Below are 20,961 nucleotides of genomic sequence, written 5' to 3'. Positions count from 1 at the left end.
AATACTGTTCTTTATAAAAATTACATTTTCTATAAAGTTTTGAGGAGGGGTTGAGACAGGGCCTTAAACCATAGCTCTGACTGGCCTGGAACTTGCTATGTGAACCAACCTGGCCTGGAATTTAGAGAACCACCTGCCTCTACCTCCTAGTTGGTGGGATTACAGATGTGAGTCACCACTCTTGACTTCAACCATTTTCTGTGTGTTTTTTGAAACTAGGTCTCATTTGACCCACGCTAAACTTGCCCATGAACTCCTGATCCTTCTGTCTCCATTTCCTGAGTGCTGGGATCAACAGGTATGCATCACTATACCTGGCTGGACCATGCTCTTTAAAGTTTTTTTTGAGTGTGTGTTTGTGTGTGTGTACGCATGTCAAAGCACAACTTTTGGAAGTCAGTTCTTTCCTTTCACTGTGGATCTGAGCATCAGGCTTCCATGACTTTCTCTTTACAGACTCTCTCTCACCAGTCTTCACTCAGGTTCTTGAAGAAGCAATTTTTTTTTCTTTTGTGAATTGAAGATTGGGTCTATTTATACATACCTAACTGTAAAATGGTTTTTGTCTGAATATGGTCAGAGTAGAGGCAGTAGACATACATGAAATGGAACTGTCATGGAGAGAAAGTAAAATCTGACGCAGGGACTCTGAAACACGGGCTCTCTTGAGTTGTTGAGCAGTCTGATCAGATGACCTGGCAGAGCTAAGACAGAGCCTTGGCAAGATGAAGAAATAACATCATTAGTTAAGTGAAAACAAAGATTAAATATTACTTTAGACTGGGTGTGGTGGTACACTCCTTTAATCCCGGTGCTTGGGAGAAAGGCAGGCTGATCTCTGAGTTTGAAGCCAGCCTGGTATACATAGCGACTGTATATACATATACAACCAGGGCTACCTAGAGAGATCCTATCTCAAAAAACCACCAACAACAAAATATTACTTTGTGGATTTATAAATGTGGAAAAGAGAGTGTGTTGGGGTAGTCAGTAGATACCTTGTAGGATGATAATGTTTATTACAAGACATGGTACTTCCTCTAATTTTTCTTGGTTAACCAAGAGAACTCATAAAAGGGAAGTACCTTAAAGGCCTTTCAGATAGAAGTTCAGTGTGGAAAAGTAACTTCCTACTGGAGCCAGAAAGGGGGGTATATTGCCCCACACCGTAAGTCAGAAAGAAGAGAAGAAAAAGCACAAGCTGCTGAAAATTGCAGGTACCTACTTGCTTGTGATTTCTTCGGAGCCTCTACCTCCCTCCCCCTTCCTTTCTTGTGTGTGCATCAGGTACATATTCAAATGTGCCACAGTGTGTGTGTGGAGGTCATTTCTCTTCTACCACTATGTGGGTTCTTGGAATCAAACTTAGTTTGTAAGGCTTTATGGCAAAGCCCCTTTCCCTGCTGAGCCATCTTACCAACCAGTGCTTCCATTTTAAAGCTTGATCTCGGGTCCTTGTTTCATAGATTCCTTGTTTTCTGTGAATACACATTATACTCTTCCTAGATTTCTTTCTTTTAACATATATTTATTTATCTTACGTGTGCATTTTTATGGATTGGCAGGACACATGTGGCACGGTACATGTGTGTAGAGGTTTAGATGGCTCTCACCTTTCTCTGTGTGGGTCCCAGAGATCCAACTCAAGCAGCAAGTGCCTTCACCCAGTGAGCCATCACCACAGATTCTCATTTATTCTTTAGCTGGCCTGGAACTCACCATATAGCTGAGAAATAACCTTGAACTCCTGCTTCTTTCTACCTCTCAAGTGCTAGGATTGTAGGCATGCCACAACAAATAACCCTAATTTCTTTTTTTGTTTGTTTGGTTTTGGTTTTTTGAGACAGGGTTTCTCTGTATAGCTTTGGAGCCTGCCTGGCACTCGCTATGTCTGGCTGGCTTCAAACTCACAGAAATCCGCCTGCCTCTGCCTCCCACTTGCTGGGATTCAAGATGTGCACCACCGCTGTCCAACGTCTTTTGGCTTTTTGAGGGGCCGACCACCTGGCTTCTTTCTTATTTATTTATGTATGTATTTATTTCTTGATTTCCATCTTTATCCCTTATTTGATAATTCTTATTTTTTTCCCTTCAGCTCACTTTGTGAGCTTTCTGGCATAGCTGAAATAGTTTGCTTTCTGAAAGAATCTAATCTGTTAATGATTATGTGAAATTATCTATATATAAATTCTTGCTATTCACATTTCAAAAAATATTTTCATGCATTTGTATTTATGTATACTGGTTTGTATGTTGTCCATACCAGCTTACTTTGTTTGTTTACGTCCAGGTCAAACCAATCTGGCCTTGAACTTGCTGTGATCCTCCTGCTTCAGTTTCCCTAGGGCTGAATTTGGAGGCATCTTACCTGGTTTGGACTTTTGGGGTGTATATGTTTGTGTTTTATTTTTACTTATTTTTTTTTTGAGACAGAGTCTCACTCTATCCCAGTCTGGCCTCATACTTGAGGTACTATCTTGAGTGGTGAAATTATAGGTGTGTGTCAACATGCCTGTTTCTTTAATCTGCTTTTAAAAATGACATTGTATTTGTTTATTCTTTTTAAAAGTTTATTTATTTATTTGTTTGTTTTTGAGACAGGGTCTATGTCTCAGACAGACTATGTAGTCGTGACTGGCCTGGAATTGTTTATAGAGAGTTGACTGGCCTCACAAACTCAAAAGTTCTACCTTCCTCTGTCTTCCATTGCTTGGACTAAAGACGTGCCACCACTCCCAACTTGTGTATGCTTTTACTCCAAGAGTTTAGATGCCCTGAAGTAGCCTTTAAAACTTTCTTTTTATTATTCTCTCTCTCTCTCTCTCTCTCTCTCTCTCTCTCTCTCTCTCTTTCTCTTTCTTTCTTTCTCCTTTTCTTGAGATAAGGGTTTTACTATGTAGTAGTTTTAGCTGACCTGGAGCCCACTATATAGATTTGACTGGCCTCAGATTCACAGAGATGTGCCTGCTTGTTTCTCCCAAGTGCTGGAATTAAAGTTGGGCTTCACCACTCCTGACTGCTTTTAATATTCTAAAGTGAGGTGTGACTCAGCCATTAAGAGCACTGGCTGCTCTTGCAAAGGACCTGGGTTCAGGTCCCAGCACCCACATGTTAGCTCAGAACCACCTATAATTTCAGTTTCAGGGAATCCACTGCCTCCTTCTTGCCTCTGTAGACACCAGGCATGCATACATGTGGTGCATATACATACATTTAGGCATTTATATAAAGATAAATCCTTTTTTAAAAAATGCTTTCTAATGAATAATGCATGATAGATATTGAGCAAATGGTTATTAATGATTAATAAAATTCAGGAATAAATTAAATCATAGGGTAGGTTAAGTAGCCCTTCCAGTCTTTTTCCACTGACCTTTTCATATTGATGACAATAACAGCCAGCATTTTTAAAGCATTACGAAGTACCATGAGAAGTAATTTCTAAGTTGTCTTCTTTCTTCATCTCTCTGTGTTTTTATCTTAGCAATTCTGTAAAATGATGCTTTATTTCTCCATTTTGCATATGAGGAAATTGAAATTTAGGGAAAATACATGATTTATTTAAAGATTCCTTAAGCTCAGATGTTTCTGACTCAAAGTTCATATTCTTGACTGCTGCTTTCTAAGACAGCCTTCGATTTTAAGAGTCGCTGCTATGGGAGCCCACATGATTTAGTCAGTCTAGAGTACAGCGCCTAAAAGAGCCAGTCAGGTCACTTCTTGTCTTCGTGTCTGTAGTTGGAAATATCAGTTGATACACTTCACTGCTTTTAGTTTTATGTTTGACCTCATAAAATTCAGTTTATAACCATGCTTCATTTAAGTCAACTGTCCTAGATTTCAGGCAATAATGACAGACCATTCTCCTAGAATGGTGCTAGTACTAGGAACACCAAATAACACTGAGAATTGGTTAGCTTCCTGGAAGAAAAATTTGTCAACTTGATAAACCAGCCCTTACAATAGCAAATCTTAATATTCCCTTCCCCTCTCACCTAGAGATTGAAAATAGGGCCTTAAACATACTGGACAAGTACCGAAATCCATTATACCACTGAATACTAGCACCTTACCCTGACATTTTTAATTCTTCACATGGTAACGTTGATAATAAAAACTTCATACATGCTGGACATAGGATGTAGAGACAACTGGACCTCTCTGTGAGGCCAGTCTGATCTACATAGCAAGTTCCGGGCCAGTTAGAGCTACATAGGGCTATACTGTCTCCAAACTGAACCAAAACCAAACCAAGCCCTTCTACACAAAAACAAAACAAACAAAAAACCCAACCTTCTCAAACCTCCATACATATATTAAGCTCTCAATACTTTTACTGGATGTGTCTGAGATAACGTTTATTAGTGCTAATCTTACTTAAATTTTGTCTGTCACATTTAAGATAGTTTAGATACTATGCTTTAGAGGGGTATGTGTGTGTTGCTAGGGATTGATTGAATCTAGGGCCTTGCACATGGATACCCCAGCCTCTGTTCTTGTTTGTTTTCAAATTTATTTTATTTTATGTGTATTGGTGTTTTGCTTGTATGTATATCAGTGCACCACTTGCCTTGCTCCTAGAGAAGGCCAGAAGAGGGTACTGACTCCCCTGGAACTGGAGTTATAGATGGTTGTAAGCTATCTGTAGGTGCTGGAATCAAACCCAGGTCCTCTACAAGAAAGAGAATAGCCAGTGTTCTTAACCACTAAGCCATCTCTCCAGCCCTTATTATTATTATTTTTTTTAAATAAAACAGGTTCTTAATATGTAGCCCTGGATGGCCTAGAACTGTATAGACCAATCTGGCCTTGAAGTCACATCTTTGCTCCTTCGGCTCCTTAGTGCTGGAATTAAAGGTGTATGACACTATGCCTGGCTTGGTTTTTGTTTTTAAATTTTGATTATTAGATTAAAAACAATAAAACAAGTAAATTCTCTTCAGCTGCTCCGAGCTACATTTCTACACCAAGTTATCTTTCTTTAAAAAGCCATAGAAAAATATAAAATAGTTGATTGATTTTATGTTTGTCCTTTACAAGAACCCACTTACTCATTGGTTGTCTCCTTTACTGAATTATTTTATTGAAGATCTCTAATCCTTGATCATTAGAAGTATATGTGTAAAACATCTTCCTATCTCCTGTTTTTTTGAGACAGGGTCTTGCTTTGTTGTCCAGGTTGTTTAAGCCTCTTCAGTGCTTGGATTAAAGGACACTTGCAAGTTTTAAATTTAAATTTACTTTTCTGGACAGTCAAAAGTATCTTTGTAGGGCTGGAGACATGGTTCAGCATTTAAGAGCATTGATTGCTCTTCCATAGGACCGGGTTCAATTCTCAGCACCCACTTGGCAGCTCACAACTATTTATAACTCCAAGATCTGACACCCTCACACAGACATACATTCAGGCAAAACACCAATGCACATAAAATAAAAATAAATAAGTAAAAATATCTTTATAGGTATCTTGGTACTTCCTTTCCTATGTTTCTTCAGAGGTCTTGTTGGGCAAGAGGCCAAATTCATTCTATTCTTTCTTCCCATGGAGTATTACTGTTTCTAAGGGACAAGAATGAAGGGCAGAAGATGGGCACTCTCGTTGGGTGGAGGCTTTTTTACTTGCTTTTTTTAAAGGTGTGCCCTAAGTTCCCAAGTGAGTCACTTGGGGAGTGTGACAACTCACCCACATGTTCTCTTCCAGATTAACTGATAGATTATTTTCAGCCTTTAAATGTTATTTGATTGGATAAATATCTCTGGGAGAATTTCATAAAGCTTGGGGTCAGGCTGGTTTGTATTCTGGGTTTTGGACAGTTTGTCTTCAGAAAGTGCAAACTCTAGTATTCCACAGTATTTAAGAGAAAGAGGTTAAAAGTAAAGCCAGTAAGGTAGAGAGACAGTACATTGCTCTAGCCAGTTAAGGAAGAAAAACAGGAGAACTACCCTTTGACTTCCCTATCTGAAGCTGACTAGCCTATAAAATTGGTAGTTAGAAGCATGTGTAAAGGTTAGACCTGTAAACAGTTGTTTTCAAAGCAACTACCTGAGGTCCTTTAAGAAGTCCTCTGTCACACATAGTGCTTTAAGAGTAAGTCTGGCTGGGTGTCGTTGCCAACTGTAAAAATCCCACTTAGATGTCTGTCATGTTCTGGCCTGAACTACATACATAGTGAGCCTTTAAAAAGAAGGAAAGATAGGTCTAGGATCAACCCTGCCCCTGGATTAGCTTGCTGAATTTATATTTTCATTCAGTAACCATCTATATTGTACTATGCTGTTCCTTACTCCAACTTTTCAAGTTTTTCATGATTGAATTCCTCTGTCATTGAATAAACTACTCCCTCAGTCCCAACTAGTGCATTGCCAGAAATCTGGAGGACTGTTAAAAAAAACATTAAAATTTATATTGCTACAGCCTGGCCTTAGTTATCTTTTTCTTAACCACTGTGTGACTGTAGTTATAGAGTCTGTCTTATTTTGTTGTGTTTTGAAATGGTCTTGCTGTATTGCCCTGACTGGCTTCATTCTTGTAGTTATCCTTCTGCCTCTACTGCTCAAGTGTGGGGATTATAGGCATGTGCCACCACATCTCAGATGTGTCCTTTTACGCCCTGCAATATTAGAAGTGTAATTGGTGGAAACAGTGCTTTATTGAAGTATCTTAGCCTGCATGCTTTCTTTCAATGCAGATGAACAGGAGGCATTAGATTCTATCATGAAGGACCTGGTGGCCCTTCAGATGAGCCGACGTTCCCGGGTGTCTGGATATGAGACCATGAAGAACAAGGACACGGGTCACCCAAACAGGCAGGTATGTGTGACTCTGGTAGAGCTTTACCAAACTTACTGGGGAGAGGTTTTCTGTTTTTCTTTTTTCTTTTTTCGGTTTTTTGAGACAGGGTTTTTCTGTAGCTTTGGAGCCTGTCCTGAACTAGCTTTTGTAGACCAGGCTGGCCTCGAACTTACAGATATCCGCCTGCTTCTGCCTCCCGAGGGATTAAATGTGTGCACCACTACCACCCGGATGGGGAGAGGTTTTCAAATGAGGAATATATGAAAAGCTAAGGCTACTCTAATACTAGGCTTGAATAATGTTGGTTCCCTTTTACATCATATTAAATAGTGAATGTTATGTAGCAGCCAAGTATGGGTCTTGGCATAGCTTTTCATCTGTAGAGAATAAGAATAATTTTCTCTCTCTCTCTCTCTCTCTCTCTCTCTCTCTCTCTCTCTCTCTCTTGTTTTTCGAGACACGGTTTCTCTGTAGCTTTGCATCCTGTCCTGAAACTCACTCTGTAAACCAGGCTGGTCTTGAACTCACAAAAATCTGCCTGCCTCTGCCTCCTGAGTGCTGTGTTTTAAGGTCTACACTGCCACCACCACCTGGCATTCTTTCTTTTCTTATGAAGTCTATATTCATGCAATTATTTTGCTTTTTAATGATTATTTGTCAGATCAAATTTTTGATCTGGAATTTGTAAGGTCTTCAACTGCCTTAGAGTGTATATTCAGGAAAAAATAAATTTCATATTCAGTTATGTAAAATATAATTAGGAAAGGTAATTCATTAATTAAAGTGTCAGTATAGCATATTTTAAGAGCAACACTGAACGATTTTATTATTGTTGTTTCCTATTATTGGCTTGGGTATTTGAGAGTCTCTTTTTATTGAGAGTCATATGCTGCTTTAGAAAAACATTTTCTATTTTTGTTAACATTTAAATTTATGTGATGGTATCATTTCTCATGTCTGGTATCATTTATCATCCCATTTCCTGGTTGAGTTGGCCTTCAGAGAAGAGTGTATGGATGGGGTCCCACATGGTCTGATGGGTGTCTAGTGTTCTTTGTGATGATTGTGGTACCCAAGTACCATATATGCTTGATGAAAGTCTGTCCAGGACATTCTTCCTGTGGGTCTTCTTATTAGCTAACCTCTTCTCATTTATCTTGTCTATCAATTGTTGAGAGTTACAAGAAAGTATAAGGCGGTCCTGAGTTCAATTCCCAGCAACTATATGGTGGTTCACAACCATCTGTAATGAGATCTGGTGCCCTCTCTGGCCTGCAGGCACACATGTAGGCAGATATTGTATGCATAATAAATGAATAAATATTTTTTTAAAAAAAGAAAATATAAGGCTTTAGAACGTTTTTCTGCCTATGGTCTGCCAGATATACCCTCTAGATTATTTCCTGCCTTTAGGAATTCTAGGTTCCCTGGGGGATAGGAGGAGTGTTTTGCTCCAGTTTAGAAAGCTGTCTCTAGTGTTGTGATTATCTTACAGAACTGGGTGAAATAACAGATTCTGTTTCATTCTTACACTTTTAGTACATTAATCTGTCTCATTGTGTGGCTTCCCCTTTGCTGTAGTTTACTTGTATTCAAAGCAGTGTTGGGAAGGAACATTTTTACCAGAAGTGAGTCCCTTCCCCCATGGCTTGAGTCTAATGACCTCACTTTCCTTCCTGTCTTCCTATGTGGAGTGTGCTCGCTAACACTGCTGCAGCTAGCTGATCTTTTCCTAGCTGGACTGTTGGCATGGAGAGCAGTCAGCGGGTGAAAAGAAGGCCCTAGGGAATCACTCCAGGAAAGGGAGCAGGGGAGTCCCGAAGAGTTTCGAATCCTGCGTAGAGCTCAAAGTTCTAACCAAAGAATCTTGCTTTTTTTTTTTTTTTTTTTTTAATACTCTGCCTGCTGCTGCTTCAGTGGTTATAAAGATTATGGAATGGATTATTTGTTAGAAAGTAATAGTAACAAGAGCTGTTGGCTCTTAGGCTCCACAATTTACTTGAAAAACATTAAATATTGTTCTGTTGCATGGAGGACACAAATTATTAACCTAGTTTTTTTCTTTATTTTTAAAGAAAATGCGCAGCAGCAGTAGCTCAGCCTTTCTGAACAACCCCACATTAACAACAAGCTCATATGCAGGGGCCAGTGAGAAAAAGTTTGGGGTAAGAACCCAGATGACCTGTGGACGCCTAAGTGTGCTTCTAAACATGCCGCTTGTGCTGAAAGAGCGAACTTCATTTCCTGGACAAAGCATGTTAGTGGATTATAGAGGTCATTGGTTAGTGTGACCCCAATTCTGTCTTGTAGGGGCTATTCTCATAATAGCAGTATTCAGCAACAGCCTCTGCCAAGTGCAGCCAATGAAGTTTCTGTGGACAGGGTGCTCCACATCTTTGTTACCCAGTATGGTTGTCACTGACTGCATACAGCTGTTGGGCAAATGGATTTTCTACTTTGTTTAGTTTTAATTAAATTAAATAGCCATATGTGGCTTGTGGCTGTTGTATTGGACAAAACAACTTTATAAACAATATAAGGGCTTTTTTTCTTGGTGGGAAGACAAGATACCACATGCTTAGAAATGTACAGATTCATTAGTGAATTCATTCCATTAGTTTCTACATTCTGTGATAAGCTTATTGTTTGAATCATCTTTAAGATTGTATTCTTGGGGGAAAGTGAAGCTGAAGAACATGGACAATATTAGCAATTTTAAACTCAAGCCTGGTGGTGGTGGTGCATGCTTTTAATCCCAGCGTTCGGGAGTCAGAGGCAGGTGGATCTCTGTGAGTTTGAGGTCAGCCTGGTCTACAGGGCAAGTTCCAGGACAGGCTCCAAAGCTACAGAGAAACTCAGTTCCCAGCACAGAGGATGAGTGTGTGTGTGTGTGTGTGTGTGTGTGTGTGTGTGTGTGTGTGTGTATGTGTGTATGTGTGTGTGTGTGTGTTGGTAGCTCAAGGTTGTCTGCTAATATTGGGTAAAATGGCAATAAAAATATTGATACCTTTTTCTTTTAATGAAGTCAAACAGGGTTTCTTTTTGGAAATTCAGAAATTTCTGGAAAGTATTCTTTAGCAAAATCCTAAAGCCAAAAAGAATGTATTTCTAAGAAACAGGCTGAGATAGGAGTACTGGAGATCCATGGGAAGATGTGTTTATAGGTTAAGGTAATGAAAAGAGCCTGGCACTGTGAATAATCTGTTGATACAGATCCTTACAGTTATGGAGTGCAGCCTCATTTATTATTATTCTTGTTGTAATAGTAGCAGATTTGAAAAAGGATAAAACAGTGTTTTGGATTTTTATTATTATACGTATGAATGTTTTTACCTACTTGTATGTCTGTGGATCACATGCATACCTAGAGCACATAGGTATTGAAGAGGAGGTGGATCCCCTGGAAGTCGAGTTACAGATTATTGTGAGCCACCATGTGGGTGCAAGGAATTAAACCCAGGTCCTCTGAAAGAGCCGTTGGTACTCTTAATTGCTGAGCCATCTCTCCAGCCCATAAAATAGATTTTCCATCCCTGTATTTTTTTTTTCTGCCATAGGTCTAGGTTTAGGAGGAGAAGGGGTGAAAAATAAAAAATCTAATTTAAATGGCTAAGATGCCAAATTGGACTAAGAAATGCCAAATTAGAATAAAGATCCAAACCACGGGGTTGAAGCTAAAAGTAACCAAATATTTTGGGTGATGGGAAAAATGGTTCATTCAAGGGGAGTGAGTGTGAGGATGACAATACCAAGCTGAGATTGGCACAGCAAGAGAAACCAGAAGAGCTGTGTTCATTGACAGACTTGTTTGGGTCTGAGGCTTGGAAGAACTAGAAAACCTAATTCAAATATCTGTTTGACAGAACTTTAGACATCTGCTTCCCTAAGTAAACAGCTTGGTAACCAATTGAAACAGAAAATACATTCAACTATAAGTAAGTGTTCTAAGTAGTTATGGGAGTTCATGGGCAATGGGATCTTAGCTGTGAAGCTATTTGTTAGAAGCTAGGTTTGTGGTTTTTGCAATTTCCCTTCTGTATGTTAGGTCCCTGGAAGCCAAGAACATAGTTAGAGCTGGATGAATATCTTGGATATATGACACATCCTAGCTGGGACCTGTGCCTGTCTTTATAGTCCATGCTACACAGCATCTCTTTAGGGCTCATCAATTCACAGTTCACTGTTAGTGGGTGCTAGTTGTTCATGGAGCTGACAGTGTAGTGTAAAGTACAGAGACTCAGTAGTTACTGGGTTGTTTGTTATACTTCTGTTGACACAGAGTTTTATGATAGCAGTTACCAATGCCAATGACTATAAACATGTATATAAGCAATATAGTTTGCAGAGCTCTTACACAAAGATTGGAGTAGAGCCAGAAAACAAACAGACCTGTTGATTTCTAGCCACAACAGTTGTACTGAGTGTAATTCAGATAACTTTTCTGAACCTCAGTTTTTCCATTTGAAAGAGACATATTTAACACTCATTGTATCTACTTAAGATTTTTTGCAAGATCAGAGAATGTATTTTACACATTATAAAAATGTACAAATATAAAGTTATAGTATTATCATTTCTTCTATGCTCTAATTTTATGGATTTGAACTTTGGGGAAACTCAGCTTCTAACCAAAACTATGCATGTTGTTGTAGAACTAAAAATGTTAAGGTTTTGATGCTTTTATTGGCTTGTCATTAGTATCTAGTTAATGATCTTTTGCAAATTTGTGAATCTAGCTCAATTTCTAATGATCCCATTGGAGGAAGAAATAATCCTTATTTCCATGAATTCCTGTTTCTTAAATCTTACTAATCTTCTCCATGCCTGCATAGATTCCAAGGTCAGGACCTGATTCTTCAGATGTCTTGTAGTGGGTGCTTCTGTGTGGAAAAGCTGCTTTCTTCGTGTCAGGCACCAGCTGGGCAAGGTCTTGATTATCAATTCCAGACGCAGAGAGTTCTAGGAGAGGTCATCCTTACTAGGCCAGAGATTGAACGTTCTGCTCCTGTGACAGACCCACTCTTCACTTTCAGAACTCCTTTTCCTTTTCAGAGATTGTTGATAAGGAAAGGAGGGCTAGCCCACTTGAAAATAAGATAACATGTAAACCCAGAACTGCTTTTTAAGATTAGTTTATAATCATCCCTTCCATTATTATTATTGGGCTTTTTGTTGTTTTTTGTTTGTTTGTTTGTTTGTTTTTTGAGACGGTGTTTCTGTAGCTTTGGAGCCTGTCCTGGAACTAACTCTTGTAGGCCAGGCTGGCTTTGCCTCTGTCTCTCGAGTGCTGGGATTAAAGGTGAGCACCACCACTGCCTGGCCCCTTCCGTTAATTTTTTAATGATTTACCCAAGTCATTTATAAATAAAAAAATTTACTGTTGTTTCCATTTTCTTTTTATTTAATTTATTTACTATATTTGGCAAAAGGATTCCAGTTTCAAATGTGTAAGGAGCCACCAGAAAGATACAGCAAATAGCCTACTGTGATGGCACATGCCTTTAATTCCAGAACTAGAGAGCTGGAGACAGTCAGATATCTTTTGTTTTAGCCATTCATGGCTACATAGTGAGACCCTGTCAAAAACAACAACAAAAAAAAATTGAGCAAATATAGGGAGAAAGTGTACAAGAGATGATGCCTGAGGGAGGCTTTTGCCAGGTCAGATTAGTTGACAACATATATTTAATAAACACTGAGTTTTTTGATTCTTAGAGCCCTTATGGATTACTTGTACAGACTTGAAGTCATTTCTGCTTAAGTTTGGTATTATTGTCAGTTATTCATATCATCCTTACTGACTTTGAGTCAACTTTAAGGCTTGCACTGTCAACTGTCCTGATCATAGCTTTCACCCGTTAACTTTACAGGGGACTTTATTTGCCTAAATCTGAACGTTACTTGTATGTTGCTTTTGTGGGGTTTTTTGCTTTGTTTTGTTTTTGGATTATGTCTTAGGGTTTTATTGCTGTGAAGGGATACCATGACCAGGGCAACTTTTTTTTTTTTTCCCCAGACAGGGTTTTCCTGTTCTAAAACTCACTAGTAGACCAGGCTGACCTCGAATTCTAGAGATCTGCCTGCCTGTGCCTCCTAAGTGCTAATAGTGTGCCACCACTGCCAGCCTGGTCTAACCATGGCAACTCCTATAAAGAAAAACATTAATTGGGGCTGACTTACAGTTCAAAGATTTAGCCCGTTATCATGACTGGAAGCATAGTGGCATACAGGTAGACATGATGCTGAAGCTGAGAGTTCTATATTTGAAACTGGAGGCAATGAGACCTAGGGGGGAATATATGGCTTATTAAAGAAATAAGGTACACATTGAGCTGATTAGAGAAGAGGGTTACTGAGGAAACAGGCAGTATAATATAGTTAGGTAACACTGAAGGAGCTTCAAATGATAGCAGAAAATTTAGTATTTCTTCTACAGGTCAGGGACACCACTGATAACTTTTTTTTTTAACAGGGAAGTGGCATGGTGAAAGAGTTAATTAGGATGATTGGTATTGGAAAATATAGAGTATGGGACTGGAGAAATGGCTTAGTGGGTAAGAGCACTAACTGTTCTTCCAGAGGACCCACATTCATTTCCCAGCAACCACATGGCAGCTCAGAACCATCAGTAACTCCAGTTCCAAGGGATCTGACACCTTCACAGCAATGCACATAAAATAAATTTAAATAAATTATAAAACAATAAAAAAGGAAATGTAGAGTGAATGGGATAAATAATAGAGTGAGTGGAAGAGAAGAGCGAAAAAGTGCAGAAATGACTAAGAATATAGGATTAGCAGGGTATGGTGGCACATAGGTTTAATGCAACACTAAGGAAGCAGAGGCAGGTGGATTTCTGTGAGTTCAAGGCCAGTCTGGTCTACATAGTGCATTGTAGGACAGTCAGGGCTCTGTAGAGACCCTTTGTCATCAAACAAAAAACAAAAAGGAATCCAGAACTAAGGGTAAATGATCTCAGTAATGGTGATACTGGGAATAGTGGGAGGCAGAGTCTCATGCTGAAGGTGTTTAAGGAGAGAGTAAGGGGAAAAGAAGGGAAGGTTCAAGGTCTCAGAGATTTTTGTGTATGTAGATGAGAGGACATACTATCAAAGTTACTTTTTATTTCTTGGATTTATTTATTTCTATTTTATATGTGTTATTCATATCATCCTTACTGACTTTGAGTCAACTTTTTTATATGTGTGCTTGTTTTGCTTGCATCTATGTATGTGTGCCACATGCATGCCTGATGTCAGAAGATATCAGGAAAAGGCATCAAGTCTCCTGGAATTGGAGCTAAGATTGTGAGCTGCCGAATGGATATTGGGAACTGAACCTGAGTCCTCCGAAGGAGCAACCAGTGCTCTTAGCCACTGAGCCATCTCTTCAGACCCTAAAATTACTTTTTTAAAATTTTTTTTTATTTATGTGCAGGAAAGGGTGTCAGATCCCCTGGAATTGGAGTTAATTGTAGTTGTGAGTTGCCCAACATGGGTGCTTGGAACAGAACTCTAGACTTTTTGAAGAGCAAAACATGCTCTTAACCTCTAAACTCTTTCTCTAGCCCTCAATTTTGGTATAATGACACAGAAGGGCTGTCCAGTGAGCGGCAGCATGTGTGAAACCTCAGGGTTGACCCCAGGAGAGAAACGAAAAGAAATGCTGACATTGAGAAGGGAGACTAGTTTAAGAGGGTGGTTGATATAGACATATAACTTAGGCTAGGTTAAGAAATTACAGTGGGGGGGACACGACTGAGAATGGGCAGGTGTGTGTGTGTGTGTGTGTGTGTGTGTGTGTGTGTGTGTGTTGATTTTTGCAGGTTTCCACTTCCCCATCTGCGGTTTTGAAGAGCCTAAAAATTACAGAAAACTAAAAGATTTTTTAGGGTGTTTTTGTTGTTTAAATTTTATTTATTTTTATGTGTATGGGTGTTTTGCCAGCATATCTGGGTACCATGTGTATGCTGGTGCCCGATATAACTGGAGTTACTGATGGCTGTGAGTCATCATGTGGGTGCTGGGAATTAAACCCAGATCTTCTGGAAGAGCAGGTAGTGCTCTTATGAGGGTGAAGATAGCTTTTCTATAATCTCTGTAACCATGTTGAGGGGTCAGGCACATTTCAAACAAACATTCTATCCCCAGCTGTTGATCAGAATTACTCACAGCCAACTTTAGGAAATAACTGGTGTGTATTTTGCCTTGGCTGTAGGTTGCTTCTCTAGCTACTACCCCCAGTAAGAGGGAAACATCATGTGATATACAGGGTACACAACATCCTGTCTTTCTAAGTCCTAAATGTGCATTTCAGTGGTGGTGCAAGCCTTTAGTTCCAGCACTCAGGAGGCAGAGGCAGGTGGATCTCTGTGAGTTTGAGGCCAGCCTGGTCTACAGAGTAAGTTCCGGAAGAGCCAGGGCTGATACACAGAGATACCCTGTCTTGAAAAACCAACCAACCAAACAAGCAAACAAAAAGAGGTGGTGAAAGAGGAACCATCAATGAAGCAGAAGTGGTTAAAATGCTGTCAGGTTCCTTAGGTTAGAACCAAGTCGTAGAAGTCAGAGGAGACTGGGCCACGAATTGAAATGCTTCAGAGGATGGCAAAGGAGTTGAACATAGTTATCTTTATTTGAACTTTCCTTATTTGTGGCTCCTTATGACAAGTCTGACAGAAGAAACTCAGATTTGGGAGCTTGGCTGATCTAGGCATACAATGATGTACATTGGAGCCTGCATCCTGCTCTAGAATGGCTATCATGGCATCAGAAAAAGCCATGTTTTTATATACTGTTTTACTGTGGGCTTAGCTGTACTAATAGGAATGATTTGGGGTATGGAGTAAAAGTTCAATTCCCTTCCATACTACTTTAACATAGAGCATTGTTTGAGTTATGGCCCACTCTGCAATATGTTAGTTCCTGCAGTTCTGTAAAGGTCTGAGGAAGTTTCTTATTAGGTGTGTCTAAATACAGTGTTGTTCTAGTTGAAGAGTGAGTACTTTTAGCATGCTTAAGCCATAATTTTAAGAAATTTAAATTATGTTTTAGTTTATTACTGTGTCTGTGTGTATGGCAAGTTATGCATGTTGACGTCAGAGGGCAACTTTTGAGAGTTGGTTCTTTTCCTTCCACCATATGGGTCCTGGAATTGTTTTCGGGTTTGGCAGCAGGCACTTTTACCAGCTGAGCTATTTCACTGGTCCTTGAATCATCTGTTTGGCTCTGATACTCTTTTATTCTAATTTAGTGATTCTTGCAGTATGGGGTTTGAAGACCCTGTAGGACACTCCTTTGGTCCTTTGAAAGACACTAGGGGTAAATGTAGTTAAAACTTTTCATAAATAATTCTGTGATGTTATGCCCTTTTCACCTTGTCCTCATAAGGCTATATAGTGGAATTTTCCAGGGACTTCATGATATAGATTATTACAGTAGATTAAAAGCAGAAACAGGCTTGAAAATCCTACTGTCTTAGGCTGTCATTAAAGAGATTTGCATTGAAAGTTACTACTTTTTGAAATAATAATATTTTACTTTAAAAGTCTAAACACATAATGATCTAATTACTATTATTAAACAAAGTATATATGAATTCTGTTTGAGAGTATCAATTTTTAGGATGCATATTAGAACCCATATTCTATTTCAAGGGTTGGAAAGAAATTCTAGCCTCGTAATCCCCTGGGAAAAGGAAGTCCTTTATGTACACTTCCTTCCTTATAAACTCCCTCCCTTTTCTGCTGTATTGTTTCACTTTTATGTGTTCCTCATCTTTTTTTTTAATATTTATTTATTATGTATACAATATTCTGTCTGTGTGTATGCCTGCAGGCCAGAAGAGGGCACCAGACCCCATTACAGATGGTTGTGAGCCTCCATGTGGTTGCTGGGAATTGAACTCAGGACCTTTGGAAGAGCAGGCAATGCTCTTAACCTCTGAGCCATCTCTCCAGCCCAGCCCCTCTGTTCCTCATCTTTAGATGCCTGTATCCCTTTTTCTTCTAAGCCACTGTTTCTCAGTATAACTTTCATTAATTATGAACTATTTCTCTTCTACATCTGTTACTTACTGATTTCCTGACAATATTTCTTTTAAAAACCCTATATGTGGTCTTTTCGTCTTCGATATCTTTTTTCTTTTCCTGTCATTTTCAAACTCCCACAAGGTGTTAGTAACTTGCTGGGACTCTAAGCCTACACTACTGCACCCAGTTTACATCTTATTTCTGACATTTACTTTTAAGTTTTGTTCTGAAATTTGTTCATCCATTTAACAAATGTTGCTAACCACATAAAATATGCCATTCCTTCGCTTGACATGGGGATACAAAAACTAGGTAAAAAAAAAAAAATTCGTGTCCTTCTAGATTTTTTTTTTTTAGAAAGTAATTTTATTAAATTATAAAAGTTTCCATTTCCGCCCCTCCTCCCAACACCCTCCCACTCCCCCCACTCCCTCTCCTCCTCCCTCTCCATCCCTAAGAGCAGTCAGGGTTTCCTGCCCTGTGGGAAGTTCAAGTTCCTCCCCCCTCCCTCCAGGTCCAGGAAGGTGAGTATCCGAACAGACTGGATCCCCAAAATCCAATATATGCAGAGGAAACAAGTCCCAGTGTCATTGTCAATGGCTTTTCAGAAAGATTCCGGGCCAGCCACATTCAGAGAATCCGGCCACATTCAGAGAATCTGGTTGGATCTGTCCTTCTAGAATTTGTAGGCTACCTGGGATGATTACTTTGAATCAAGTAGGAACAATAAATAAGGTTATTTGTCCTGTTTCCTACTTTATCCCAATTGGGGTAACTTTGGGAGGATTGTGGGAAATCAATGATAGATGTAACAACAGCAGTAGCTATAAAGCAAAAAACATTTATTGCATGGCTGCTTCATGTCAGATATTTTTCTGATATTCTCCTTTAGTTCTCATAGCAAGTCTGCAAGGTGTTTAGCCCCATTCTGCAGATGTAAACACAGATACAAAGATAATTAGTAACCTGACATTTGTAACTAGAAAGAGCAGCAGGATTACTATTTTTATTATTATTTATTTATGTGTATATGCCTGTATAAGTTTATGTACCTGAGATTAAAGGCATATCCTGGAACTGGAGTTACAAGCAGTTGTGAGTTGTCTGATGTGGGTGCTGAGAATCAAACTTGAATCCTCTGGAAGAATAATACATGTCCCTAACCACTGATCCGTCTCTCCAGCCCCAAGAAGTGAATGTATCTTGGCCAGGAGGCAATACTTAGAGAAATTCAGAGCAGATTATAGAAATAGAGGATGTATAAAACTAGAAAGCTACTATAGCAACCAACCAGGAGTTGCCACTTAGGAATTTTTTCCAAGTGTTTGTCGGGAGCTGGATTGATGGCTCAGCAATCAAGAGTGTTTGCTGTTCTTTCAGAGGACCTGACTTGGATTCTCAGCACCTGCATCAGGCAGCTGACAGCCATATGTAACTTCAGCTCCAGGAGGATCTAATGTCCTTGGCCTCCAAACACACCCACATGCATATGCACATACCACATACAGATATACACACAAAGTCATAGTTAAAAATAAGAAAATAAATCTTAAAGAATGGGTTTTGTTTTCTCTTTGATAGTATTGAAAGTTGTAACACATTAGAAAATAATGTGTTTTTAGCATTGAGTGGGGAAGTGGACATGAGTCCCACCACTAACCAAGAAGTTGTTTGTAATTGATACCTGTTGGCAAAGTAAAGATCAGGGTTTTTTTCCTAATGGAATATCACTGGATATATCAGCCACACTCCTGTAGCATAAATAATAAAAACCCAGAGAAAGATATAGTGGTTAAAGCTGAAATTCAGAGAAGCAGAGCAATAAGCCACTAGAGAGCTGTGGGTTTTTTGTTATTGTTATTGTTGTTGGTGGTGGTGGTTTTTGGTTTTGTTTTTTTTTGTTTTTTGTTTTTTTTAATTCCGAGACAGGGTTTCTCTGTGTAGTTTTGAAGCCTGTCCTGGAACTTGCACTGTAGACCAGGCTGACTTGGAACTCACAGAGATCCACCTGCCTCTGCCTCCCAAGTGCTGGGATTAAAGGCATGCACCACCACCAGCCGGCAACTTTCTACTTCTGCCAAAATGGGGTGTGATCCTCAGACTGCTTAGACTGCACTGCGTCTCCACCAAACCTCAAACTTCACATTCCAATGAGTTCCTGTCTCTTCCCTTTCTATTTCTCTCTCCACCCAGCCATATCACTCCTGTCTCCCTAGTACTGTGTCTCTAGTGACTTAGCTTTGTACTCTGATCTTCAGGCAAATTTTATTTTTTAAAATATAAATAAAATACCACTACACACTCCAGGGCAGGCCTCATGCCCAGGAGTAGTTAGCCAACACAAAATGAACTTTGGGTGTGTGTGTGTGTGTGTGTGTGTGTGTGTGTGCTTTTGTTTCATTTTGGTATTTTTGTTTTACTGTTTTTTTTGTTTTGATTTTCATTTGTGTGTTTTTGCCAGTGTCTTAGTGTTCTGTTGTTTAGAGACCAAGGCAACTCTTACAGAGAAAGCATTTGCTGGGCAGTGGTGATGCACACCTGTAGTACCAGTACTTGGGAGATAGAAGTAGGTGGATCTCTGAGTACAAAGATAGCCTGGGCTACAGAGTGAGTCCAGGACAGCTAGGGCTACACACGGATGGTGGAGAAAATGTTTAATTACGATCATGCTTACAGTTTCAGAGATTTAGTCCATGATCATCATGGCTGGAAGCAGATAGGCATGGTGCTGGAGCAGTAACGGAGAACTACATCCTTATCTTTAGGCAGCAAGCAAAGAGAGAGAGAGAGATCATCAGACAGACAGACTAGGCCTGTCTAGACATGACTTTTTAAAACTTCAAAGTTCACCCCCAGTGACACATCTCTTCTAACAAGGCCGTTCCTTGCAATCCTCCCCAGATAGTTACTAAAGACTCAGCATTCAAACATATGAGTCTGTGGGGTGCTATTTTGATTTAAACTCCCATAGTGGTTCTGTCTGTCTGTTTGTTTTTGAAAGAATAAGAAAGAACACAAAATTGGGTGTGTGGGGAGGTTCTGGGAGGAGTTGGGGGAGGGGAAAACATGATCAAAATATATTGTATAAAATTTTTTTGAAGGAGAAAAAAGGGTAGGAGATTAAAGCAGATTTTTCAAGTTCAAGGAAAAGAATGGTCTTTGAGTGAAGAAACTGGAACAGGAGCCACCAAGTGTTTAACTAATGGTAATGCTTGCCCAGTGCATAAAGAATTATCCATGGCTTATTGGAAACTTCAGAGAACTCTCTAACTTATCTGTTACTCCCTTTGGCAGAGTGACGTCAGAATCAAGTTTGAACACAATGGGGAGAGACGGTAAGTTGCTTTCTGATAAGTAGTTGTGTTAATGTATGCTGAAACACTGAGAAAGCACTGAGCTAAGAAAACTACCTCTAGTAATAAGACTTTTTCTTTTTAATTAACTTTTCTTGTTAATATTTTAATTATAATTACTTTTGTAAAAAGTCAAGGTGGAAATTCTCAGTGGAGAAAAATGTGATTTCACTTAATTTCTCTCCCCATCATGGAGAATTTAGAACCTTGTGTTGTGGATGTGGCCTCTTTGTACCCAAATGTGCTTCTCAGTGTTTTGCTGCTCTCTCCCACACTTGTCTTTCTTTCTCTTTTCCTTTGTGTATTTCCTTAGTTACCTTTCTATTGCTGTGATAAAACACCATGATGGAAGCAATTTATAAAAGAAAGTCTAATTGGACTTACAGTTTTCAGAAGGTTAGAGTCCATGATAGGGGAGTAAAGGCGTGGACTGAGAGGTGACTAGAAATGGTGGGAATCTTGAAACTTCAGAGTCCACCCCTTGTAACACAGTTTGTCCAAGAAGGCCACACTACCTAATCCTTCCCATACAATTTCACAAGTGGGGATCCAGTATTCAAACATGAGTCTATAGGAACATTCTTATTCAAACTACCACAGAGGAGTAAACGGCATTTCCATAAGAAGGTTACAGAGCCCCATTACAGGTACCTACATTACCTTACTCCTTTAATGCAACTGATGCATTGCAGACCACTTTGAAGCCAGCTCCAAAGGAGATGGATAGTTGGTGTTGACCCCCCAAAAGACCCATCCTCAGAGAAGCGTACAAGGTTAAAAGAGCT

General features: G+C 39.4%; 1 protein-coding gene across 1 annotated transcript in view; it reads left to right on the top strand.

The window, feature by feature from the left end:
* Map3k3 (mitogen-activated protein kinase kinase kinase 3) overlaps positions 1-20,961 on the top strand; it is an 84,328-nt gene that overhangs the window by 6,309 nt on the left and 57,058 nt on the right. Inside the window, exons 2-3 of the mRNA XM_085695943.2 lie at positions 6,690-6,811; positions 20,118-20,158. Coding sequence (XP_085552069.1) covers positions 6,690-6,811; positions 20,118-20,158 — 163 coding nt within the window. The remainder of the gene's footprint in view (positions 1-6,689; positions 6,812-20,117; positions 20,159-20,961) is intronic.

This window comes from Myodes glareolus, chromosome 9 (genome assembly GCF_982192425.1).
Source record: "Myodes glareolus chromosome 9, mMyoGla1.1, whole genome shotgun sequence".
In the NCBI taxonomy this organism is placed as follows: Eukaryota; Metazoa; Chordata; class Mammalia; order Rodentia; family Cricetidae; genus Myodes; species Myodes glareolus.
Note: the sequence above shows the minus strand (reverse complement) of the source record. Positions and strands in the feature narration are given on the sequence as shown.